At 40.3% G+C, this 27564-nt stretch overlaps 1 protein-coding gene across 5 annotated transcripts in view; it reads right to left on the reverse strand.

Moving 5' to 3' along the window:
- Window positions 1-11319: 11319 nt before the first annotated feature.
- The window catches only part of LOC140502789 (uncharacterized), a 52323-nt gene continuing 36078 nt past the window's right edge, over window positions 11320-27564 (reverse strand). For 4 of the 5 annotated variants that reach the window (XM_072606789.1, XM_072606785.1, XM_072606787.1 and 1 more), the window contains one exon: window positions 11320-19951. In XM_072606789.1, the coding sequence (XP_072462890.1) occupies window positions 17742-19951 (2210 nt within the window). In that variant the 3' untranslated portion in view covers window positions 11320-17741. The remainder of the gene's footprint in view (window positions 19952-27564) is intronic. The other variant, XM_072606792.1, reaches the window with a different exon arrangement.

Consider the following 27564-nt stretch of genomic DNA (forward strand, 5'->3'; position numbering starts at 1 on the left):
TGATATTAAGTGGTTAAATAGAACAAGGGTGATAGTTGTAGGGGAATGTAAGGGAAAACAGCCAGTGGGGCCCTGAGCTGATGGCAGCAGAAAAGAGACCCCTCCCATTTTCCCCCCTCCAACCAAGCCTTCTCCCATAGAACACTAAGGAGCAGATGCAGCTTCTGGGAGAGAGGCCAGAACATCTCCCTTATTGGAGCATAAGCCCTTTGAGGGCAAGGGCTGTTGTTTGCCTTTCCTGGTATCCTGAGCACTTAGCACAAACCTGGCACATAGTAATAATAATGATAATTGTAAATATTTAATTCATTTAATTAATAAATGTTAACTTGAATTGATTTGACTTGCCTCCAAGTGAGAATGAATACAACCCAATGATTTAATATCATGAGCATAAATGAGATTAAATTTGAGTTGGCATGTGTCCAATCCAACTTACTGTATCACTACCTAGCATACCTCTTTCCATATTATCCACAACAGACAAGATGAGATGCTTTCTCAGAGGCTCTGCTCAAATATAGGAAAGATGTACTTCAAGCGTTCCTCTGGTCTATCCAATTCTTTTCAAAAAAGGAAATCCAGTTAGTGCAGCATCGCTGCCATCCAGCTGGGCTGGCTCATTGTATTCACCAAATATTTGCCAGCCACCTCTCTAGTGAACCATGGTACTCTTTCCCCAGGAATTAACACCAAGCCTCAGGATCTATACTTTGGAGGCTATTCTCTTCCTTGTTTTCAAAATTAGGATGATTTGTTGAGTCCTTTGATATCTCCCCATGTGCTCAGAAACGACTTCCCTTGGTGGCCTTTCATCTGGGCCTGTTTACTTCCAATTCATCGTTAGTAAATCGGGGTTGGTGTGGATGTTGCTAATCCATGGGGGTGGGGTGGTTATTGTTTGCTATAGTTTTATTTTTTTGAATAGATTTTTTTTTCAGTTGATGAGCATTTATTTTCTCTCCCTCTCACTACCTCACCCCCTTGGTGAGGAAGAAGCTAAGGAAAACAAATTTCCACACTGGCCATCGGCAAAAATGTGGGTCTCATTCTGCATATGCAGTCCATCCTCTCTCTGTCAGGAGGTGGTTTTGCTCATCCATTTTCCGAACTTCTGTTCTCTCTTGGGTGTGGTCATCTTATCTTACATCTCCATTTTGGGTGCTACTAGCCCCATGAGCCCTTGGCATAACATTCATTTTTAATTCTTCTGAGATTGTTGTAGCATTTGCAGATTACCAATAATAAGTGGGTGCCTGGGAGGTTTGGTTTATTGAAAGAACTTTGCAGTTTCTCCAAAATGTCCAATCCCCTCTTTACCTCCTGTTCAACTCAGGGTTGAATCTGTTGTCCATGTATACTCTCTGCCCAGGATGGACATAGCAATGGACTTGCTCTAGAGTGTGCCCATTCAAATGAATGGCTGGCTGTTCTTGATCCCCTTGGTCTTTCCTCTGTGGATGGCTGAATAATCCTCCTTGGAGGAGATAGGGATTCTTTCCAGGAGGCGCTGCAATGTTCTGAGACGTGGTGCAATCAAGCACAATGTCCTGCATCAACAGGAGAACCTGCAGGACATCTGCAACCTGGAAGGTTATCAATCACAGTGCCTGACACACAGTAGGTGGTTTATCCATGCTTGATGACTTCGCATCGACTTTGGACTGTGCTGAATCTTCTCCATCAGGGCTGAACGCTTTTGGCAAACAGACGCCTCTCCCCCATGTTTATGATCAGTCACTCACAGAATTTTTGCTCAATATGAATAATGCCTGGTAAGTGCTTTCTTCTCCTAGGTCTTTCCATGTCCCTTGCATTCATATGGTCTCACCCAGTATGAATTCTCAGATGCCAAGAGGTGATGTCTGGCAGAAAGCATTCCCACAGTCACTAGATTCCTATGGTTTCTACATTCTGAGGATTTTCTGAACTTCTCTAAGACTTGGGCTTTGGAGAAATCTTCACATATTGGACAAATTCAACAGGTTCTTCCCCAGTGTCAATTTTCTGATGAATTGTGACTTTTTTCTCCTAACCTGGTTTGACTTGTGATTATCTGACTCCAGACCTCTTCCCCATCCCTGGAGGCCTTCTTCATGACGTCGATGCCTTCCTCTCTTCAGACTCCTCCTCTGGTTGATGGGTTTGTCCTTGAACCTCTATTTGAGAAAGCATCAATGCCAACTATGCTCATTCCAAACCTGGCTCAACCTGGACTCTCTGGATTCTTTCTGGACTTTGCCCCTCCAGGGTACATCCTGTTCTCCTCCATCCCCCACCCTTTCAGCATCCTTGCCCATTAGAAGGTTAGCTCCTTGAGGTCCTGACTGTCCTTTTTGCTGATATTTTATTTTGGCACATAGTAAGCACTTAATACTCTATATGTCTATGTTTTCGTAGAGGCAGCTGCGGGCATGGCGGGTAGAGTCAGGAAGGGCTGTGCTCAAATCTTGCCTTAGATACTTACCAGCTGGGTGACCCTGGGCAAGTCACCTGTGTTTGCCTCAGTTTCTTCAACTATAAAATGAAGGTAATAATGGCACCCAATTTTCAGGGTTGCTGTGAGGGTCAGATGAGATCATGTTTGTAAAAGTGCTTAGCGCACAGTAGGCCTCATAGAAATGCTTCTTCTTTTCCCCCTCCCCTCACAGGAAGCCTTCCCAGTTCAGTACGTTGCTCCTCAGTCTGGATTCTCCAATGTTGATGGAGTTGTTTATTCATGTCAAATGCCTTACGACATTCATCTCAAATGATTCATATTAATATGGAATGTCTTATGTTTCCTGAACTGGTGGGGAAATCCTTCTCACATTAATACATTCAAAATTTCCCTCCTCAGCATGCATTTTCAGGTGTTGAATAAAGTCTGAGAGCTGACAAAAGTAACCTTTTAGATAGATAGATAGTTAGAGATAGATAGACAGATATGCAGACAGACAGACAGACAGACAGACAGATAGATAGACAGATAGACAGATAGACAGATAGATAGATAGATAGATAGATAGATAGATAGATAGATAGATAGATAGATAGATGGATGGATGGATGGATGGATATAGATACTGCATTCAGAAGGTTTCTCTGTAACAAGAACTTCCTTGTGTACAGTAAGGCATGATCTCAGGTGGGGAGGCCTAACCATATTAGTTGCATCCAAAGATGTCTCCATAATACAAGTTCTCTAGTGGTCAGTAAAGTATAAGCTCTGACATTCATAGTTTCTCTCCATTATGAAGTCTCTGATGTCTAGAAAGTTCATTCTTTTCACACAATGACTTCCCACCCTTATAAGATTCACATGATATCTCCCCATTATGACTTTTTTGATGTTGAGTCAGAAGTTCCCACAGAAGGGATCCTTCCATTTATTACATTCATAATATTTCTCTTTGGAATGGATTTGCTAATGCCAATAAGACATGTACTCCAATAGAAAGCCTTCTCTAAATCATTACACTCATGGTTTTCCTCTCCAGTGTGAATCCCGTGACAGGAAGGAATGAATAGATTGGTGTTAAATTCTTTCCCACATTCATTACATTCTGTAGTACCAGTTCTATGATACTATTTTCAGTTGTAATTGAAAGGTGTCCTATGTCCATCCCAACTTGAAAATAACTTCTTTGAACAGATATGACTATATTCGCAAAGGACTGGATAGTGTCCGATGCTTTTTCTAGGTTTATTACATGTAGGAAGACTTTTTCCATGCTAGAACAGATTAGAACTTTGATGAAACGCTTGGCCAGATTTATGGGATTCATGGCCTTTGTGCTTCATTGGGAGTCCTACAGGTGATTTTTTACTTATTTAGAATGTTTCTCCTCATTGTTCTGCTATTTCCAGTCTTCTCCCCACTCAGAGACACAGGGGCCATCCTTTATGAGGTTGTCCTGGGAAAAGACTTCCATAGAAAGATGGCTTTTTGCTTTCAGACCTTGTCTCCTAACCTGAAAGAAATAAAAACCACATCCATTCCTCTTCTCCATGTTGAATACTTCAGACAATCAGTTGTTTCCTCCTTACAGAAAAATGTGGACAACTTTACAAGATGAAAACAAATATTAATAACAAACTATGTTTCCATAAAGAATGACTTTGGACAATAAGGGTTGCCTCATGGAATCCTAGTGGTAGACCTGGAAGAAGGTCTCCCTGCAGTATGAATTTCCTTGTGTGCAATAAGGCATAATATCCTTTCGATTATCTTTACAATTATTGATATTACTGTGTAAGTTGTTCTCCTGCTTCTGCTCACTTCACTTTGCATTAGTTCATACAAGTCTTTCCAGATTTTTATAAAACCATCCCCTTCATCATTTCTTATATAGCACAATAATATTCCATCGCATTGATATACTATAACTTGTTCAGTCATTCCTAATTGATGGACATGCCCTCAGTTTCCAATTCTTTGCTACTGCAAGAAGAGCTGCTACAAATATGTGTGTAAATGTAAGTCCTTTGGCTTTTCCTTTGCTCTCTTTGGGAGTATGCCTCTGGTAGCAGTCTTGCCAGGTCAAAGAGTATGCAGTTTGATAGCTTTTGAGGCATAATTCCAAATCGCTTTCTAGAATAATTGAACCAGTTCATAGCAACAACAACAGTACATTACCATGCCTGTTTTCCCATATCTCCTTCAGCATTTGCCATTTTCCTTTTTTTGTCATCTTGATCATTCTGATAGGTGTATGGTTATACTGCAGAGATGTCTCAGTTTGCATTTCTCTAATTTTTAGTGATTTAGAACGTTTTACATGGTTATTGATAGATATGATTTGTTCTTCTGAAAACTAGTTATTCCTATTCTTTGCCCATTTATCAATTGGTGAATGGCTCTTGTTCTTGTAGATTTGACTCAGTTCCCTATATATTTTAAAAATGAGATCTTTATCAGAGAAATTTGTTAAAAAGTTATTCCCAATTTCCTGTTTTTATTCTCATTTTTGTTGCATTAGTTCTGCTAGTACAAAACCTTTTACATTTTATATAATCAAAATTATCTATTTTATCTCTCTGTCTCTCATATGGTGAAGAACTCTTTTCCTATTTGAAGATCTGACAGGTAATTTCTTCTCTGCTCCACTGCTTTGCTTATGGTATCACCCTTTGTGTCTAAATCATACATCTATATTCCTCTCTTTTTTTATTTTGTTAAGGTGTGATTGAGGGATGTAATTACTCTCAGAAACTTTGGTATGTTTTTCATGATTATCATTTTATTTCACATAATGAATTTTAAAACATTTATTTATTTTTCCAATTTAACAACTATTTTCTTTCTCTTCCTGCCTCTTCCCTCACCTCCTCCCAACCCCTGCTTATTGTAAAAACAGAAAAACAAAACCCTTGTGAAAACATTCATAATTAAATAAAACAAATTCCCACATTGGTCGTGTAAAAATGTATATTTCTGAGTCTATCACTTCTCGGTCAGGAGAGGGGTAGAAGCCATTGTCATTGATCTTCTGCAATCATCTTTCACATAATTATTGATTATCTCTATGATGTGTTCATCAATCCACTCATTATTTATAATTTTACTTTTAAGTCTTCATTTATATCTTTGCCTTTTTTTAATGCTCCCTAAACTGATTACATTTTTTATTTCATTATGGTTTGCAAAGGATATTGAATATTTCCATCCATTTTCATGTATCTGCAATATCTCTGTTATAATCTACAGTCACTTTTTTTGTACAAGTTTCATGTGGCACCAAGGAATATGTATATTCTTTAGCAGTTTCATTTAACATAATGACAAACTAATTAATCAGTAGACATTTATTAAACACCTATTATTTCCAGACATTGTGCTAAGTACTGGAGATACAAAAAGAGGCAAAAGACAGGCCCTGCCCTCAAGATACTTACAACCCAGTAGGGGAGACAACAGGCAAACAAATACATACACACAGGATAAACAGAAAATAATTAACAGAAGGAATTAAGAGGAGGTAGGGAATGTTTCTTGTACAAGGTGGGACTTTAGTTGGGACTTAAAGGAAGCCAGGGAGGTCAATAGACTGAGTGGAGGGAGGAAAGTATTCCAGGTATGGGGGGTGGTCAGAGAGACGTCCAGAGCCAAGAGAGGGAGTGTCTAGTCTGTGGAACATCCAGGAGGCCAGTGTCACTGGATCAGAGTACATGGTGGGGAATAAAGTGTAAGAAGACTGGAAAGGTAGGAGGGTCCTGGGTTATCAAGGGCTTTGCCTTCCAAACCAAGTGTTTTGTATTTGATTCTGGAGGCAATAGGAAGCTATTGGAGTTCACTGAGTAGGGTGGGGTGACATAATCAGACCTGCGCTTTAGCTAAATCACTTCAGTGGCTGAATGGAAGAGGGCGTGGAGTGGGGAAGAGACCTGAAGTGGGCAGACCCACCAACAAGTTATTGCAGTAACTAAGGCATGAGATTATGAAGGCCTGACCTAGAGCAGTGTCAGAGGAGAGAAGAGGGCATATTCAAGAAAGGCTGCAAAAGTGCAGTCAATAGGTCTTGACAATAGATTGGATATGGGGGTTTGGGGAGTAAAAGATAATGAGGAATACAAAATCCTGGATTATGAACCTGAGGGACCAGGGGAATAGTGTTGCCCTCTATAGTAATAGGAAAGGTAGAGGAGGGGATGGTTCAGAAGGAAAGATCATGACGTCTGTTTGGGACATATGTAAGGTATCTCTAGGATATCCAGTTTGAGATGTCTGAAAAGCTGTTGTCGATGCAAGATTGGAGGTCAGCAGAGAGACTGGGGAAAGAAAAGGAGATTTGAGGATCATCAGCATAAAGATAGTCATTAAATCTATGGGAGCTGATGAGACCACCCAGTAAGATAGCATAGAGGAAAAGGAGAAGAGGGGCCATAACAGAGCCCTGAGGGACATGAGGGCATGGTATGGAAGAGGATCCAGCAAAGGAGACAGGAGTGATCAGAGAGGTAGGAGGAGAACCTGGAGAGAGGGGTGTTCCCAAAATCTAGAGAGAAGAGGATATCAGGGAGGAGAGAGTGATCAACAGTGGCAAAGGCTACAGAAAGGTCAAAGAGAAGGAGGACTGAGAAAAGGCCATTGGATTGGGTAAATACGCGACCACTGATAACTGGAGAGAGCCATTCTGGTGGAATGATGAGGTTGGAGGTCAGATTGTAAGGGGTTAAGAAGTCTCAAGAGGGAAAGTGGAGGCACCAACTACACGGCTTTTTCAGGAAGTTTAGCTACAAAGCACAGAAGAGAAATAGGATGATTGTGGGGATGGATCAAATGAGAGTTTTGTTCAGGATGTGGAAGACCTGGGCACGTTTGAAGGAAGAGAATGAGCCAGTAGAGAGTGAGAGATTGAAAAGAGATGAAAAAGTAGAAGACAGAATGGGGCATCTGCTGGAGGAGATGGGATGGAACTAAATCACTTAAACAAGTCGAGAGGTTCGTTTTGGTCAAGAGTAAAGGCTGCTTCATCACGGAATGATGACAATCACTGGCATTTGTAGCTTTAAAGTTTTCAAAGCATCTTATTAGTATTATCTCATTTAATCCTCTCAACATCCCTAGGAGGTGGCTGCTGTTGTGATTTTCTTTTTCCAGATTCAGAACCTGAGGCGGACAAAAGTGAAGTGCTCGGGATGACACATCTAATAAATGTCGGAGGCCAGTTTTGAAAGCAAGTGTTCCTGGGTCCAGTTCTGGCACTCCACTCAATAAGCCACCATTTCTTCAACAGTTTGTTAAATTTTATATTTTCCCTTTTGACCGTCTCGTAGACTTGTCCAGAAATTAACTCATACAAGGTCATACAGCTAATTAGTGACTGAGTTCTCAAATTTGCATATAAAACTTACCCCAATGGTTATTTCTGCTCACCATGTTGCCTCCTTATAAGGAAGTAAATTCACTACAGAGAGAAATATTGAAGCAAAACTGAAAATCATGGGGATGCCCATCAATTGGTGAATGGCTGAATAAATTATAGTATATGAATGGTAATGGAATACTATTGTGCTATAACAAATGATGAACAGGAAGACTTCAGAGAGTCTGTCTTCCTGCCTGTGGATACTCTGGCTGGAGAGGAAGGAGGATGCTGGAAGGAGAGATGCCTCAGGTTCTCCCTAGACAAGGGACACATGGCCTGTGAATACAGATCTATTCTTTGCTTTTGCACTATGTTCTTTCATTTAAGGTGAAGGAGATTCTATGATCTTGTGACTCTCCAAAAGTACACAGATCGACCCACCAGGACTCACAATAGTGGAGTCTATGTTGACATTTGCAGCTAACTCAATGAGGCCCCCAGAGAGACCTTTGGGATACAGTCCAGCAATAACAGAGAGGGATTCATCTAGGAATGATGCATTGTTGGGATGTGATCTTCATTGTGTGAAAACTGCTTTAGGTGTGAACTCCCTCTCCCTTGGACTACTGTGGCAATAGAGGAGAGTGTGCCACCTTCCAGTTGTGCTACCTTCCAAGGAAATGCCACGTTGTAAAAGTTAGTTCATGTTCATTGATTAGATAAACCTAGGGTGCTAGTCACTAGGATTAATGGGGACCACCTCAGAATGGGCGCTCAAGATGATGGCAGCAGGGAAGAGGGAGGGACTGACTCATGTCTTTGCATCTCCAATGACAGCACAGTGCTGAGCACACAGTAGGCACTTCAATCAATGCTCTTGTGGTTGCACTCTGCATGGAACAAGTGAAAGATTGTACCCATTGTCAGCACATGTATTGGCCAGGTCTCCCACCTCACTTTGCAGAGAAATGTTGACCCCTTTCCACACACCCCACTCACCACTGCCTCTCCCTCAGCTCTTTCAGCAGTTCCTCCCTGGACTCCTTGCTCTAATCTCTATCCTGGCATGGGGTCTGGTCCTGCCACTTTCCTGCTCCAAGAGTTTCAGCAGCCAGTCCTCTGCTGCCTCTGGGGTAGATACAGACTCTCCTGTTTGGCATTCAAGGCCTTCAGAAGTCTCCCTTTAGGCTGATTACTTCCCTCTGGGTGGGTCTCCTTGCTGCCCCCATGTGCCATACTCCATCTCCTTTACCTCGTAGATCTTCTGCAGCCATTTGGTGAAGGGGTTGTTGTCAATGTTTGACTGTGATATTATTCTGATGTATGGACACAGGGATGAATTCTGTCTTTGGAAACATATAAAACCAAAATGCACCACAGGGAAACTTTAGGGTATCATTGGCTCTAACGATGTGGAACCTAGGCTGGTATTTGGGCAACTCATTTAAAATGGTCAATCTGTATTTGTCAGAAACGTTATCAAGTGGTTTCTGTTTGTGGAAAGTAACAATTTTGGACAATTATGACTCCCTGGTGATGGGACTGTGGAAATGAATGGACATTTGCTAGGGCATTTCAGTCAGCCTTGCCTGTGGCACTCTACCAGGAATTGTGGAAATTATAATCATTCACAGCTACACTGCTCATCCATACAATCTACTTGGCCTTTTCATCCCATCACCCATCTAATTCACTCAGTAATCATCTTGTGGCTTTCCAATACTCTCCTTGCTCTAGGATGGCAGCTAAGTGATGTAACTTAGAGACCTGACTAGCACCTGATTTTTCCTGTTGCCTCATAGAGATAAGTGAGATTTAATTGGACACTCTGGGGATAAGTCAATATTGTAATTTCAATCTGGAATGTACATAAGGACCTAGAAAGACACCACTGCATGTAGAACATGAGGAACCTAACTGAATCTGCTCTAGGTAGATTGGAAAAGCTTGACACCATTTTTGCACCGAGTGACCATATGAGAACTCTCCTCTCCTCACTAAACAGTGAGACCCTCCAATGGGATGGAACCTAGAATTTCTTGGATGATCATCTGGGGGTGAGACACAATGACTTCTGTCATCCACGTTGGTTTAATCTAGTTTAAGAAAAGACTTTAAGATTTTTTATGACCTATGGGACCATGTACTTATGCCTGCATTTCTCAGGTTGGGAATGCAGCCACATACATAGCGCCTTCTGAATCTTTGGCTCCACTGATGGAGTCTGGACCTTGAAATGGGAACCCTGGAAAGGATGTGTATGGGGCTGAGTCGTCCATCATTGTGTGTGGGAGATCAAGACCCTGAGAAACCTCATCTGTGCATCACTTCTTCTGGAGAATGGCCAGATACCTGGCATGGAACAGGGATACAGTGGTCTTTCTGACACTGGCAATCATCCAGTTGCAGCATGAAAAAAGAGAGAGGGAGGTGATATAACTGTACTTTATGATAACATTTGATGGGCTGAGAAAAGACTATAAAGTATACTCTCTAGATGAGTGTTGTTTGTACAAGAAAGTACAAACATGTATTTTTCAATAATAATTTTGCAACAATAGCAAGTGCTTTATAAATGGGCAATTTTGTGGTTATCCAAGAAACCAGTCTCATCTTTTTAGCACCAATATTCTATCAATGAGAAATAAATTATCAGAGCGGAGAGAGGCTCAACTTTGGCATCAGAAAGACTCTGTGACTTTGGGCACATCATAGAAATCCTCACTGCTTCAGGAAACTTTAAGATGAGAAGTGACTGACATGCTGACCAGCATCAGTGGAAGAATTTCCTCACTAAGTGTTCCCTCCTCCCATGAAACCACAGATCCAGACTAATGAATTCTTTTTTTCTAGTAATGTCAAATATTTGTGGAATACAACCATAACGGAGAAAAGTATGACTGGCATGAAAGCTCCACCCCTCATTTTCAAGGATGAATAATGCACAAAAAATAGCTCAAAGTCCTGACAAGCCAGCCCAGAAGACACACAGGACCCTGAGGTGGCACCATCTCCATGGGGCCGCCTTTGGGTGTTCTCTAGTGTACTATTGTGCTCTCCAAAGTAGGGCCCCCATGACAAAATGCTATTCCAGTTGTGATCTGGATCTTAGCAGAGGACCCAGGACTTTTATGTCACCATCTCAAGCCAGATAATATGCTTCTCTTAAGATTTACTTAGGGTTTTCTTTTTTTTTTTTTGCTTTGGGAATAGAATGGTTCATACAGAATGGAAACAATGTAGAGATGGCAGAAAAAAACAACACAACAAAATGTTTGTAAATGGAAAAACTAGGACTTCATATTTTTACAAACCAAGAGAAAGTAAATAGCTTGGGGTTCTATAAAATACAAAGAACACAGAGACTGAATCCTAAGAAATTCCCAGAAATGATACAGGAAGGCAGAGTACAAGACAGTGCCAGAGAGGAACCAGAGGAGTCTTAAATTTGGAGGAAAAAACCTAAGTAGAAACAGAATTTAAAACAAAATTAGGCTGTAAAATGTCACCGAGAAAGGAACAGAGATACTTCATAAAAAGAAAAGTTTATTAAACTCCAAAATCAATGCATCAAAATCAACCTGAAATGGTACAAAAAATTATGTAAAAAGGAAAAATATATAGAAAAGCTATCTTCATTGTTTATAGTAGCAAAGTTGGAAAATTCAGTTCAAGAACAGCAGAGAGAAAGGTTTAAGACAGTATTCCAGATCTTAAATCCAGGCAGTTTTTAAAAGTTAGAAAAATCCTCCAGCAAATGCCCTCTTCAGCATCTGCTGGTGCCAAGTTTCTAGTTGTGTTTACTGTAGAGAGTGATGACTTACAAAAACTACTTACTCCCCCATGCTGGCCCCTACCCTTGGACAGGCAGTATTCTTTGTCCCCAATTCTCTGCAAATGCCTTCTCTAGAGCACCTTTTCTTGGCTCCAGCTCCCTCTTCTACTTAAGAAGAAATCTGAGACACTGAGGGCAACCAAGTCTTGAGCAGTTAATTCCAGCCTTTCCTTTTCTACCCAACTAGCCTCAGGCTCTTTGGCCCAGGGAAGGAAATTCAGGTATCACTAAACTCTTTTTGTTCATCTGGCGCCCCAGCTGATAGTTCCAGCAATTAGAAAATCTGTCCTTCTAGTGAATATATATGATCTTAGTCAATCAGAGGTGAGAAGCTGCTACACTCCTCTTTTCTATATATTTAACCATTCATTATCTCCTCCCCTCCCACCTGCATTTAAGCAAATGAAACAATTAATGCAAAGATTAACCAGAGTTTTATCTTAATAATGATTTTAAAGGGTAGATGAATAGGAATGTAGAATAAGCTTTACAGAGAAAGAAAAACTTTGGACAATGACAAAGAGAAGGGGAACAGAATCTGTCTTGGATGTGCATCTCCCTTTAGTCCAATTCAGTAACACAAGGATGCCCTCAGATACTTCTCTTGGCCCTGGAGTTTGCTGCTGACCTCACTGCTATACCCCTGCTCTTACACTCCCGGCAGCTGGTACCAAGGCTTTTGCCAGCCTTGGTCTCTTGATGCTCTAATCAGTTTCCAGTGAAGTTGTTGCTAGGGTCCTACTGACCACTTTCTATCCCAATGAATGCCCCTCTTGGTCCCTCTGCCCTTTCTATGAGGGGTGGCAGCCCAATGTGCTATACACAGTAGCAGCAGACGAGGTAGAGGGGGCTGCAGGAGTCTGGGGTACAGACCATCTCATCTCTTGTGGACCATCTGACATCATCACCTGTCTTGCTCTTCCCCAATCCCTTAAAGGTGAGAACTTTAGCTTTCAGTAACAGACTCATGGTTCTATGGAGGCTCAAGTAAATAAGCACAGAGAATTCCTGTTTGCCACCAGAGATCTTCTCCAACACCTGGTTATACACATACATACATACATACAATTATATACAGGGATGGGAGAGAAAGCTGCCTGTGTAGATCTCCAAAGTTAGCTATTCTAACAAGTAGCCTCAAAAGAGTAAGGATAACAACTAGGACACTCAGAAATTAGAAATTCTTGGGTGACAGAACTCAAGAAAGGAGCCAGTGGTCAAACCCATGGTCTCAAGTAGCTCCAAATGCCCAAAGCTTGGGCAACAATCAGGGGACCCACAGGCCTTAATGCCAGTGGGCACATTTGACCTCAGAGACATCAATGAGACTGAGCAGGATAAAAACAATGACAGGACCACGGCTCTGGACAGGTGTTCACCTTCTTCACAAACAACAGGGTCAGTAACTCACATAAGGAAGTCTAGGAACCACAGTGGGGAAGAATTACAGGGAATATGAAAGGTCAATGGAGGTAGAAATGGAAGTGATTATGTCAATGATGTATCTTAACACCTGACTGGAGAGAAAGAAGGGACAGACAAGGAGTTTGGGGAACAGATGCCAAGCCTGGCACAGAAGCACGTAATCCAAAGTGGGGGCAGGGGCAGTCTTCATATGCCCACGCAGCTGCTGGAGTTCTTCCTTCTTACTGTCTCTACCATGAGCAAAGCAGCTAATGACATCTTGACTTGCCTTGGTGATAATTTCAACCTCCAAAACCAGCAAGGAGAAATTCTATGTTGCCCTGATTCTCAGCCACAAGTAGTAACTTGCTGTTGGGGTGGAAATGATAGGAATCTGGGTGAGGGAAGAGGAAAGACCATTCCATCCTAGAATTTATGATCAAGAAGAAAATTGGGTATAGTGTGATGTACACCTTAGGACTGGGGAAAGCAGATCATACTGGGTTCAGAGAAATAACAGGGAGATTCTATAGGGTAAAACAGTTTAGAGGAAATTAGCTCAAGGATGAAATTCCAACCAACATGAATTTGACACAGAAACATACAGAAGATGGAAGTAAAGCCAGGTAAGTAATGATGAATGTTAGACTAGAACAGTTGGTGTCAGGAACGCTACAGTACAGAATGAGCTGAGGCCAGGGAGGAAAAAGACAACAAAAAGGCTTAGGATTCTTTTCTGAAAGCTCTATTGAGAGAAAAGAAAGAACCAATAAGGGGTGAGACCTTTGCCAGAAATATGGAGAGGATTACAGTAACTGGCAGCAGTGAGAAGGCAGACCTGTGAACTCTTTTGTTATTTTTCTCTACCAATAAGAATGAACTTTACATTGTGAATGGCACAATTACAATCACTGGTGAAGAGCTGATACCAACGGGGTACTGAGGTGGAAGATGTTGCCACGGAGTCATCATCTGTGCCAGCTGAAAGACCACCAAGAAGGAGGAGGGACTCGAAGACCAGACATGAGCTGTTGTGCTGCTGAGTTTCACAGACAGGAAGAGAAGAGTCTGCCATCTCTAAGCCAGGATTTTAAAGGAGATATTTGGCAAGGAGCTAGAAAGGGAAGCCAATGTGGCTGCGTTAAGAAAAAAGCGTGTGAGAGTAACTTCATTTCCCTTTTGACAGGATGATCAAATTAGGAGATGGGGGGAATGATGTGTGTGCAAAAAGTTTACCTAGATGCTAGCAAAGTTTATGGTAAATTATATCACGCTATTCTAGTGGAGAAGATGGGAGATATATGGACTCCATGACAATACAATGACACAAATCAGAACTGGTCAGATGATGGGACCAAAAGAATAGGTGTTCAGTATCAATATGGCAGGAAGTCTATGGTGAAGTACTTCAGAGAGCTGTGCTTGGCCCTGCACTGTTTAATATTTTTATCAGTGACATGGACAGAAGATACACTCATCCAATTTGCAGAGGACACAATGGTGTTATGGTAGTTAGAATCAAAAAGACCTGAGTGCGAATCCTGTCTCAGTCACTTACTAAATCTCCACTCCTAATTTTTCTCATTTGTAAGATGGAGATATGAACAGCATCTTCTTTCCACAGTTGTTGTGAGGATCACACGAGATAACATCGGAAAAGCACCTGCCAACCTTGAACATGGCATGTTAATTATTACTGCTACCATTATCAGCTCTGGACTCCTGCTTTCTGCTTGGACCTACACCCCAGCTGTTGACATGTAAGACCAGCAACATGCCTGATGCTAGAGACCTAATGCCTCACAAAACACTCCCTTAATTGCAAGTGTCCAGAACCCTAATTAGGAACCTTCCTCATATCCCACCATAAGTCTAAAGGTCGGCCCACTGGATCCTATATGCCATTCCATTGCCCATGGCTTTAGTTAGGTAAGTTTCTAGACCACAGACCATATTTCATCTTTATTCTGGGGCTGCAGATTGGTCACAAAATCAAACATTTGTTAATAAGTACTGGGGAAAAGAGAGGGAAGGCTGATAACCTCTCCTGCTTCCAAGTAATCCTCTGAACCTTTTAATGCAAATGAGAAGGAAGTCTTAAGTCAGCTGTTGTCAGACAGTGAAAGCTTTTAAACATTAGGTTGAGACTTTGTGATTTATCTTGGAGACAACTGGGAACCAATCAAGATTCTTGAGCAGGGCTCTATTATGGTCAGATCTCTGCACGATGAACATTTTGGCAGCTGTGTGGAAACTGAATTGGAACCAGAAGCCAAGAGTGCCATTAGGGAGCTTGTGACATTTGGCTGTATGTCCCTGGGCCAGGCATTAAGCTCTCTGAGCATCAATTTCCTTTTCTATTAAATAGGGGTAGTACTTATAACAATCTATTTCCAGGATGGTTATGAGGATCAAACTAGATGACTAATGAATAATGGTACATAAACGCTAGTGGTCACCATCGCCATTATTATTATTATTATTATAGAAGCATCAGTGGTAGGTAACCCAGAAGAATGAAATTTCAGGGAAATAAAAAGATCAAGCTGTAAGGAGCTGAGAAATGAGTGGGAGGAAAGGAAGTAGAGGCAATGAATACAGGCATGTTTTCCTTGGAGTTTGGCTACAAAAAGGAAGAAGGCTCAAGGAAGGCTTTTTTAAGGAGGGATGAGACCCAGGATTGTTTATAGATAACGGGGTAAAAGAAGCTAGGTAATAAGAAAAACAAGAGAAGAAATAAAGGATTCCCAAAGCAGCAAATTCTGATTGGAAGGGATAGGACAAAAGGTTCTCAATGCCTCTGAAGTCCAGTGCCTTCCCTTGGTTCATTATTTCCTATTTAACCTCTACCTAGCTCACTCTGTATAAAACTATTTGCATGTTGTCTATCTCATTAGATTAGAAGCTCCTTGAGGACAGGGACTGTCTCCCAGCATTTTGCACAGTGCCTGGCACAGATTAGGTGCTTAAAAAATGCTTCCTGATTGACTAAAGTAGGCTCTGACAAGGAGAACTGCATTGGTTCATTAAGGACTGAAGCAGAAGAGAAATGTGGGCAGACAAGGAGAAGTTTTAAGACATGGAAATGGAAAGAGAACACTCGTAATGCACAGCTCTGACTTTTTTTTTCTTTTGCAGTAAAGGAGCAGACAAAATTCTCAGCTGAGCTGGAGTGAGAGGTGGAGAAGTTTGGAATAGGCGGCAAGATGTGAATCAATCTGGGACAAATAAAAGGGTGAGTAGACAGCAGTGAAGACACAGTTAAGATCAGAGGACACACATTTGTAAGGGACCCAAGTAACACAGTTGTGGCTTTCTCCAGGAGCAGTGGGGGTAACCCAGTGCTGAGCAATAGCAATGTGTGAGCAGAAGAGGACAAGGAGGGCTTCAAGGGTAGAGGACATTAGATAGTTTCAGTGGTTAAATACGGAGCCAACTTTTGCCGCTCTTATTGGGTAAGGATAAATTGTTTTGTACCAACCCTCTATCATTTCATAGTATGACAACATAGCTATTTCTCTCCAATCTGTTTCCGGATTTTAATTTTGTCAAGATAATGTTAGGCAGGATGTCCTATCTATTGCCATTTTAATCTAAACTGATTAATCAGTCTTTTAGGTGGCAAACAGAATTTGTACTTCTTTTTAAGAACTGCCTCATAGTGCAATGCTTTTATTTATAAGGCAACGGATAAGTCTTACAAAGGTTTATTATGCCAAATCAATTCAATTCAATTCTACTTAAGGGATACAATATGCACACAAGTACAAAATATGAACGAAGTGATTGTAATCAGGGGAAGGTATTTGGCACAGAGCATGGAAACCTGGAGTCATCAGGAAACAATATTGAGATAACCAAGAAAGGCCTAATACAGAAGATACGTTTGAGCTATAGATTCTAAGAGGCTAAAGAGGGAGAACATTCCAGGCACAGGGGAAACAGCTTGTACAAAGGCACAAAGGAAGGGGATGGGATATCTTCATGGAAGAGAAAGAAGGCCAATGTGGTTGGAATATATATAGCATGTAAAGAGGAACAAATGTGAAGTTAATTTGGAAAGACAGGATAGTTTTAGAACACAAAAGGCTTTAAGTGCCCTAAAGAGAAGTTATTATTTCATCCAGGAGAGAACAGGAAGTCACTGAAGACTTTTAAACAGACTTGTATCAAGGTCAGCGTTTTGCTTGAAGGGGCTATTCACACAGCACAATCTGTGGTGTACAGATTGGTATATGGAGATACCAGAAACAGGGAGACCAACTGAAAGATTATTACAAAGGTCTTGTTGATAAACAAGGAAGCCTGGAACTAGGTAATCAAATGAAGTGAGTGGAAAAGAGCAATGCTAAACATGTTATGAAGGTAAATTTGACAAGATTTATAGACTGATTGGATATGGAAAGTGAAGGAGAGACGTTAAGATCTAGAGAGCAATAAAAGGAAACAGCTTTATCACAGAGTAGGAACAACCCTTCCTCTATGACCCAGAAAAAAGAGGGTGAGCTCCTGTTAGACTGTGACAAAAAAAATATATTAAGAGTCTAAGTCACCTGTAATATGAGTGGGGGAGAAAGTGGGTGCTCCAGGTTTCAGGAGAGAATGAAATGGTTTGGAACTGCTTCTGTAGAAAATTTAACGAGAATTTACTTCTTCTATAGGATTTCTCTCTAGTCCAAAATCATTAAGTACTCAGGCTGAAAATCCGACATTCACAAGGCTTTACCTTCGTAAGTTGTCTCTCCAATATGAATTCTGTAATGCTGAGTAAGCTGCTTGCTCAGACGAAAGTTATTCCCACATTCATTACACTGATACGGTTTCTCTCCAGTATGAATTCGCTGATGTTCAGCAAGTCCTGTCTTTAGACGGAAGGTCTTTCCACATTCATTGCATTCATAAGGTTTCTCTCCAGTATGAATTCTCAGATGTCCAGTAAGACCTGTACTTCGGCTAAAGGCTTTTCCGCATTCATTACATTCATAAGGCTTCTCTCCAGTATGAACTGTCTGATGTTGACTTAGATGTGATCTTTGGCCAAAGGCCTTCCCACATTCATTGCATTCATATGGTTTCTCTCCAGTATGAATTCTCTGGTGTCGATTAAGCTGTGTACTCTGGCTGAAGGCCTTCCCACAGTCACTGCATTCATATGGTTTCTCCCCTGTATGATTTCTCTGATGTTCAGTAAGTCCTATGCTCAGACGGAAGGCTTTTCCACATTCATTACATTCAAAAGGTTTCTCTCCAGTATGAATTCTCTGATGTTCTGTAAGTGCTGTGCTGAGCCTAAAGGCCTTCCCACATTCTTTACATTCAAAAGGCTTTTCTCCAGTATGAATTGTCTGATGTCGACTAAGCCCGGCACTTCGACGGAAAGCCTTCCCACATTCGTTACATTCATATGGTTTCTCTCCAGTATGAATTATCTGATGTCTAGTAAGCTGTGAGCTCTGGCAGAAAGTCTTCCCACATTCGTTACATTCATAAGGTTTCTCTCCAGTATGAATAATCTGATGTTGAGTAAGCTGTGTTCTCACTCGGAAGGCCTTCCCACATTCATTACATTCATAAGGTTTCTCTCCAGTATGAATTCTCTCATGTTGAGTAAGTCCTATTCTCTGGCAAAAAGTCTTCCCACATTCCTTACATTCATAAGGTTTCTCTCTGGTATGAATTCTCTGATGCTGAGTAAGTCCTGCTCTCTGACAAAAGGCTTTCCCACATTCATAACATTCATAAGCTCTCTCTCCAGTATGAATTCTTTGATGTTCAGTAAGTCCTGTTCTATGATGGAAGGCCTTTCCACAGTTCATACATTCATAAGGTTTTTCTCCAGTATGAATTCGCTGATGTATAAATAATCGTGTGCTCAGACTGAAGGCCTTCCCACATTCATTACATTCATAAGGCTTTTCTCCAGTATGAATAGTCTGATGTTGAATAAGTGCTGAACTCTGGTGGAAAGCTTTCCCACAGTCACTACATATGTAAATTTTCTCTCTGGTATGAATTATCTGATGTCTAGTAAGCTTTGAGCGCTGTCGGAAGACCTTTCCACATTCACTGCATTCATAAGGTTTCTCTCCAGTATGAATTCTCTTATGCTCAGTAAGCTGTGAATTCCTACAGAAGGCCTTTCCACATTCCTTACACTCATAAGGTTTCTCTCCAGTATGAATTCTCTGATGCTGAATAAGTCCTGGTTTCTGGCAGAAGGCTTTCCCACATTCATAGCATTCATAAGCTCTCTCCCCACTATGAATTCTCTGATGTTCAGTAAGTCCTGTTCTATGGTGGAAAGTCTTCCCACAGTCAATACATTCATAAGGCTTCTCTCCAGTATGCATTCGTTGATGTCCTATAAATCTTGAGCTCAAGATTTTCCCAGATTCATTGTCTGCATAAGGTTTCTCTCCAGAATGAATAGTTTGATGTTGATTAAATACTGACCTGTGGTGGAAGCCTTTCTCATAGTCATCGTTGCACACATAAGCACTATCTTTAGTATGAATCACTTCATGTTGATCAAGTGTTGAGCACTGGCAGAAAGCCTTCCCACATACTTTACATTCGCAAAGCTTCTCTCCATTATGAACCTTCTTATGTTCAATAAACTGTGAGTTCCTGGAGGCCTTCCCATATTCCTTATACTCAGAACATTTCTCTCCAACATGAAGTGGTTTATACTCCATGAGGTCTGATATGTAATTAAAGGGTTTTCCACATGCATTATACTTGCTCTTTCTAGAAACATTCTTCTCACTGGCCTGCAGCCTCTCTAAATGAGTGCCACATTCCTGGGCTTCTCCCCAATGGAAATCACAGGGATTATCCCTTTCAAATCTTCCCTGAGATGGTTGCTGCATCAGAGGTCTCAGCTGTGAAGCTGACTCCTTGGTTTCAAGTCTAGTTTCCCAAACTGAAAGAGAGAAACAAAGAGTAAATGTCCTCTGCATTGCTTAGTGTACACAAGGCTTTTACTTACATCTCTGTCGAGCAATGTTCTTGGCAAATATAACTTTAGTTCTGTAGGAATAAGTAAAGTTCTTTCACAATGCTTCAAGGGCTACATAAATCTGTATTACGGTTGTCACCATTATTATGTGAAGGTCAAGTGTATCTTGGAGGAACAGACTTGGAGATAGGCCTAGAGACAGCCCTACCCAGCTCTGTGATGCAATTCTTGAGTGTCAATGGTGATAGCAGGAAGAACTGGGTTCAAACCCTGCTTTTGATAGCAACTGTGGGATTATGGGTGAATTGTGGAGTGAGTTGGCAAGGACATTTCCAAAAGAGGAAACTGAGGCTCAGACTGACTTAGGGACTTGCATAAGAACACGCCACTAAGAAGTATCACAGTTGAATTGTGACACAAAGTTTTGTGCTCCAACTCCAAGGCCCTTCCCACCATCCCACAGGGTTTCTCTACAAATAAAAGTGGCCCTATTTGGAGTAATTCGAAAGGAGAGAACCAGGACAAACAGATGGAAAATACAGAGGCCACAATCAGCTCAACAGAAAGAATGTATGTTCTGACAACTGGAACTAGATAGGCTGATTCACAGACTGTTAGGGCTAGAAGATAATTTAGAGATTATCTAGTCCAGGGGTTTTTAACTTTTTATATGTCATAGAACCCTTTGGCAATTCAGTGAAACCTATGGATCACTTCTTACAGTTATGTTTTTAAATGCATAAAATAAAATACATAAGATTGCAAGGGAACCAAGTAGATAGATATACACTAATCAAATTTTTTTTTTTAAAGTTCATAGATCCAGAGGTTAAGAACCTCTGTTATTATCCAAATCCCTCATTTTATAGATAAGGAAATTGAAGCTAAGAGGTTAAATACTTTGACCAGAGTTACAAATAGCATTAAGGGGCAAAAATAGGTCAGTTCACACACCAAACTCTCCCCTCTTCCTAACTTGTACCATCATCATCCTGGTTCCCCAGGTTCATAACCCAAGTGTTATCTTTAACTACTCACTCTCATCCTGCATATCCAATCAGTTTTCAAGTCCTGTTATTTCTGTCTTCATAATGTTTCTCATACATATCCCCTCCTCTCCTCAGACATTGCCACCCCCTGGTGCAGACTCTCATCACCTCCCTCCTGCACTACTGCAGTAGCTGCTGGGGGGGGTCTGCCTGCCTCAAGTCTCCCCCCTGCTCCAGTCCATCCTCCAAAGTGATTTTCCTAAAGAGCAGGAGCGACCACATCACCCTTTTGTCCAATAAACTACAGTGGCTCCTTGTTCCCTCTGGGAATCAAACACAAATACAATTCTGTTTGGAGTTCAAAGCTCTTCATAACCTGGATCCTTCCAACCTTTCCAGTCTTCTTCCACACCTTGTGACAGTGACACTAGCCACATGACTTCTTCTAAAACACACCCCATTCTCCCGACTCAGGCATTTCAATGGGCTGCCCTCTCTCCCTCGTTTCCCTGAGTGCTTGCAGGTCTCAGCTAAGGTTTTATCTTCAGCAAGCTTTCCCCAGTCCTCCTTAATCTTAGTGCTTTCTCTCAGACACTTACAGAGCTAGAAAGTGTTGGAGGCTAGATTTGAACGCAGGTCTTTTTGACCTGGTCCAGTGCTCTATCCACTGCGTGAATCCTTCTCCAAATATTTGAAAACAGCTATGCTCTACCCACTCCCTCTCTTCTCCAGGCCCTTCCCCTCTCTTCCCTTTCCTTTCCTCCCTCCCTTCTAAACAGCAAAGGATAAAAGCTTGCAATCACCAATAACTTAACTAATTAAACTGAGTATAATCCTACAAAAAAACCCACTTTCAATGAAACAGAGGACTTCCAGGAATTCTTGAAGACCAGAACTGAATAGAAATTTTGAAATGCAAAGGACTCAATACAACTATACAAAGGTAAGTATGAGTGAGCAATCACACTAAAGGAAGACTAAAAGATGAACTGTTTACATTCAAATATGAAGAGAAGACACGTGTCCCTTCAGAACCCCATCAACATTAGGGCTCATAGAGGGAATCTTATGAGAGGGCCTATACGTAGTTTTATTATGTTTTGATGATCTTGGAAGACGAAAAAGGAAGGAAAAATATATATTAGGTTAAAAAAATGAGAGGAAAAAGGGACATCTTATTATAGCTCACAATGGGAATATGCAATCAGAAATCTATTTACAAATGTGAGGGAGCAGGCATTACTTGAACCTCACTTTTATCTAAACTACTGAAAGGAATGTAGAACAAACAAATATACATATAATGCTTTTGGTACAGAAATATATTATTCAGCTCAAGAAGGAAACAGAAGAGAACACAGACAGACTAAAGGAAGGACTAACAGGAAAGGTAGATTCATATAAGGATTAGTCACAACTAAAACAAACCATAAGACCAGAAGGTAGGATCATAAAGAGGAAGGTAAAAAGAAACAAGTGTGCATGTGTGTGTGTGTGTGTGTGTGTGTGTGTGTGTATGTGTGTGTGTGTGTGTGAAGGAACAAAATGAAGAGGGGGTAGAGAGAAAAAGCAAGGAAAAAGCATAAAAGAATGAGATGGATAGATGTTCAATGAGTCAACACTGTCACTGAAATGAAAATGGAAAGCAGATGGATTCATAAGCAGAAACCAACAGTGTTTTTGGCAAAAAAACTACTCAAACATAAAGACACATGCAGTGTTAAAATAAGGGGTTGGAGCAAAATTTATTACACTTTAGTTGAATTCAAAAGAGCAGTGGTACTGATCATTATTTCAGATAAGGAAATAAAAAAAATGGACTTAAAAGAGATAGAAACTATATTTTGCTAAAAGGTACCATAGACAATAAATCATCTTCAATGCTTAACATAAAATGAAATTAATGACATAGTGCCTAAATGTTTAAAGGAAAACCTAACCAATTTATAGGGAAAAATAGATAGTAAAAGCAAAGTATTGTGTGATCTCAATATACCCTTTTCAGAACTATACAGATCCAATAAAAGTAATAAACTAGAAGGAAATTAAGGCCTGAACTTAATTTTAGAGAAGTCAGATATAATAGAATGCTGCATCTAGCTATTATTGAGTTCAAAAGGGAATACACTTTCAGTTGTGAGTAGGACCTTTATAAAAACTGATTATGTATCAGGGCATAAAAATCATGAATGTACAAAAGAAGAAATATTAAACACATTCTTTACTGACAAGAATACAAAAAAAATTATATGAATTAAGGGGTATTGAAGAAAAACTGATAAGTCTTTTGGAGACTTAACTTAATCCTAAAGAACTGGCTGCTCAAAGACATCATGGAAATGACCAAAATTTTATTTAAATTTATTATTTACATTATTATATTATATTATTTAAATTTATTAATTAAATTAAATTTATTTAAAATTACCATAACAATAAGACAACATAAAGATATTATGGGGATGTAACTAAGCAATCCCAAGAGGAAAATGTACATCTCTGAATAGCTGAATGATCTAATGAAAGAAGAGACTAAAAAATTGGACATCTAACTTTACAAAAACAAACAAACCTAGAAAATCAACAAATTCTAAAACCTCAATTAAACACCAAAACAGAAATCTTGAAACTCAGAGATAAAAAAAAAACTGAAAGCAAAAATAAACAAAAACCTGATTCTATAAAATTAAGAGTTGTTTTAGAAGGGAAAAAAAAACCCCAATAGATAAACCATTAAGTGATTTGATTAAAAGAATGAGAAAAACCAAATTACCAGGATCAAAAATGAAAATGGAGAATTCACTACACAAGCATATAATTAAGAATTATTTTGCTTAGCTACATGCCAATAAAGCCTACAAAAATTATTATTTACAAAAACAAAGTACTTAAATTAATAGAGTAAGAAATACAGAATTTAAACAAACTTAGAAAAGCAAACTGAATAAGATATGCATGAACTTTCAAAGGGATAAAAAAGGACCAGATGGATTCACAAACAAATTCTTATCTTATAGTTAATGTGACTTAATCTGCCCTAAGACTATCTATGCTTATCAGTGACACTGTTCTGTGGTTTTCTTTCTCTGCTTTGTCTCTCCCTGGTTTACGTATTGAGATCCTAATTGTACTATAGAGGCTGAGATAATGTCTTCTTTTCTTGTGAGTGCAGACCATTCAAGTAATATTATAATTAACTGTTCTTTGAAAATCTGATGGCTTTCACTTGTAAACTCACCTGGTTCAATAGTATTTTTTCTCTTTCGGGAGTTCATCTGTAGCTTGTTCAACTTATTTTCCTGACACTGGGTTATTTAAATAGTCAATTTCTTCTTTTGCTAATATTGGCATTTTATATTTTTGTAAATATTCATCTATTTATCAGCTTTGTTGACATAGGATTGGTGAAGGACTTTGTGATAATTCTGATAATTTTATCTCTTCAATTGTTGTGAATTTCCTTATTTTTATTAGTTTGGCATTTTTGGTGTGCTGTTCAAGTATTTTAAGTTGTATGTACTTTTCATTTATACTTTCTCCCTTTTGTTGATGAAGGCATTTAGAGATATAAAATTTACCTCCAGATCTGCTTCAGCGACATCCCACAAGTTTTGGAATATTTTCTCATTACTATTATCTTCTTTGATGACGTTTTCTGTTGTTACAATTTGTTTTTTGACTCATCCACCAGTTCTTTAGAATATGCCGGTCCTTCTTAGATTGTACCTTTCTGATCTGTTTTCCAAGTCAATTGCTTTGGATACCATATTTCCTACAGTTTCCTCTTCCTCCTAATCTTTTGGATGTGTTTAGTATTTCTTGTCTAGTGAGTTGCTGTCTTCCATCTGGCCCAATCTAAGTCTGAGGACGTTCAATCCCTGAAAGGATGCTGCTATTCTTTCCTCTTGGGTTCTCCATGCTCCTCCTCCACGCATCTCTCTTATTTCTTCCACTTATTCTATCATCCCTGGACATTTTTTTTCTTAGAGACTTTACCTCACTTTCTGTGGGGTTACAATTCTCTTTGGAGTTCCTCCCTAAAGCTGTGGGATCATGGGCAAGTCATTTAAACTCTCTCTATCACAGTTTTCTCACCTGCAAAATGGGATCATGATATACCTACCTCACATATTTGTTGTGAGAATAAGATGAAATTTTTAAAGTAAGTTCTTAATAAATCCATCCTTCCTTCCTATCTCTTTAACCAAGGGCATTTCCTTAAGGTATTGAGTTTTCCTTGGTTTGTTCATCTCGGCATCTAGATTTGAATTTGGTTCAAGCTCTACGATTGACTGGCACGGGCAGATCTTACTTGGCCCTGAGAACAATTGACCAGATTAAGTTTCAGGAGGAAGTCACAAGGAAGGAAGGAGGGAAATAAGCATTTATTAAGTACCTACTGTGTGCCACGGACTGTGCTAATGATCCACAAATGTTACCTCATTTGATCCTCACAACAATTATAATAATCATTTTATAGCAGAGGAAAGTGAGGTAGGTTGGGGAAGTGACCTGCCCAGTGCCAAATGGTTAAAAGGTCTAAGGATGGATGTCTAACACTCTATCCACTATGCCACCCAGCTGCTGCTAAACAAAACTGACCATATTAATAATAACAATAAATACCATAAGTGCAAAGCAATATCAAAGGTGACAAAAAAATTGATGTACACCACTCTAGTATTTCTGCCAAGGAAACCCTATGGACAGTATTAAAATGCTATGGATCACAGAGGTGGACACAACTGAGCAACCAAAGAGGCAACATTTACAGAAAAAGTTTTTGGCAAAACAAAACACTCATTTTTTTTTTTTATTAAAAACCCTAGAAAACATATGAGCACATGGACCTTTCCCTGATATGGGAGGCAATATTTATGTAAAACTAAGACCCAGCATTACAGGCAATGAGGATAAACGGGAATTCTTTCCAGTTAAGACTGAGTTAAAGTAAGAATCTGTGCTGTCACCACTATCATTTAATAGAGTCCTAGCAGTAAGACAAGAAAGAGAAACTGAGGAAAAGAGAAAAAATGATCACTTTTTCAGATGATGACGGTGCACTTAAGAAAAGAACCCTAGAGTCAATGACAAAGTTGAAACAGCAAAAGTGAAGGACAAATACATAAATAAATAAACCCACATAAATCATCAACATTTTTGCACATAACCAACAAAATCTATCAGGAAGAAACAAAAAGAGAAATACTTAAAAATACTGGGGAGTCGGCCTGCAAAGACACACGAGGAATTATGTGAATCCAGCTACGAAACAATTAATGGCACGGAGGAAGGCGGAGCTGAATAACGGGAGAAATCTCAACTGGTCATAGCCATGAAAATGACAACAATATGTAAATCAAAGGGTTACTTTAAGGAATTAGGAAAAAAAGAATAATAAAATTCATCTGCACTAACAAAACGCCAAGAACTGCATAATGGAAAAAGGTGGGAAGGAAGAAGCCCTGGCAATATGGCGGCAATCATCAAACTGACTTAGTCGAGGCTCATCAGTGGAACAGATGACACACGCAGTCACCAAACACTCATTAAGTACCTCCAATTTGCCCCGCACTGTGCTCAGCACTGTGGGACACACAAGGAAGTCAGGGTTAGAACCCTTTCTAACCCTGATTCCAGTAGCCCTTTTCCTAAGAATTCACAGACTAAGGAAGCAGACAACATGAAAAGCACTACGTATAAATGAGCTGTAAGCAGGACAAACTGGAGATGCCCAACACAGCGCAGGTGCTGGAATTAAGGGGGCTTGGGAAAGGCTTCCTGTGGAAGGTGGGATTTTAGCGGGGGCCCTGAAGGAAGCCGGGGCAGTCAGAAGATGTAGAGAAAGCCTGGAGTTGGAGACGCAGCGTCTTGTTCATGGAACTGCCAGGAGGCTGGTGTCACTGGATTGAAGAATGTGTCAGAGAGGAAGGTCTAAGAAGACTGGAAAGGTGGGAGGGGGCAGGTTTCGAGGGGCTCTGAATGCCAGACAAAGGACTGAATATTTGGTCCTGGAGGTGACAGGGAGTCTCTGGAGTTTACCGAGTAGGGAGTGACCTGATCTGACCCATGCTGTAAGAAAATCACTTTGATACTGAGTGGTGGGGAGAGATCTGAAGCAGGAAGAGCTATCAGAAGGTTCTTCCTAGTCCCATGTGAGGTGATGAGGGCCCTGTCCTGGGGTGGCAGCAGTGTTGGAGGAGAGGAGGGTAGAAGATGTAAGAATTCTAATCAGTGTAATGATCAGCTATGAATTTAGAAGACGAGATAACGAAAAGTGTTGCTCACATCATGGCAGAGTTGAGACACACATTTACGGACAAGAGCACATGGGATCTCTTTTCAACACGTGTCCATTACAAGACAAAATCTCCTATTTTTTTTTTTTCCAGTAGTGGCAAGGGGTGGAAGGGAGGGAAAAAATTGTCGATAATTGGAAAAATAAAGAAATGCAAACAAGGACATTTCTTCCCAGAACCTCCTTTGGGTGGAAGGGCAGAGACCTGCCATCCCACACTCTCCAGGCTTGCCTAGCAGGCCCAAGGAGGGTGCCTTCCTCTTCCTTTTTGCTTTTTGGAGCCTCATCTG

This window comes from Notamacropus eugenii, chromosome 4, assembly GCF_028372415.1.
Source record: "Notamacropus eugenii isolate mMacEug1 chromosome 4, mMacEug1.pri_v2, whole genome shotgun sequence".
In the NCBI taxonomy this organism is placed as follows: Eukaryota; Metazoa; Chordata; class Mammalia; order Diprotodontia; family Macropodidae; genus Notamacropus; species Notamacropus eugenii.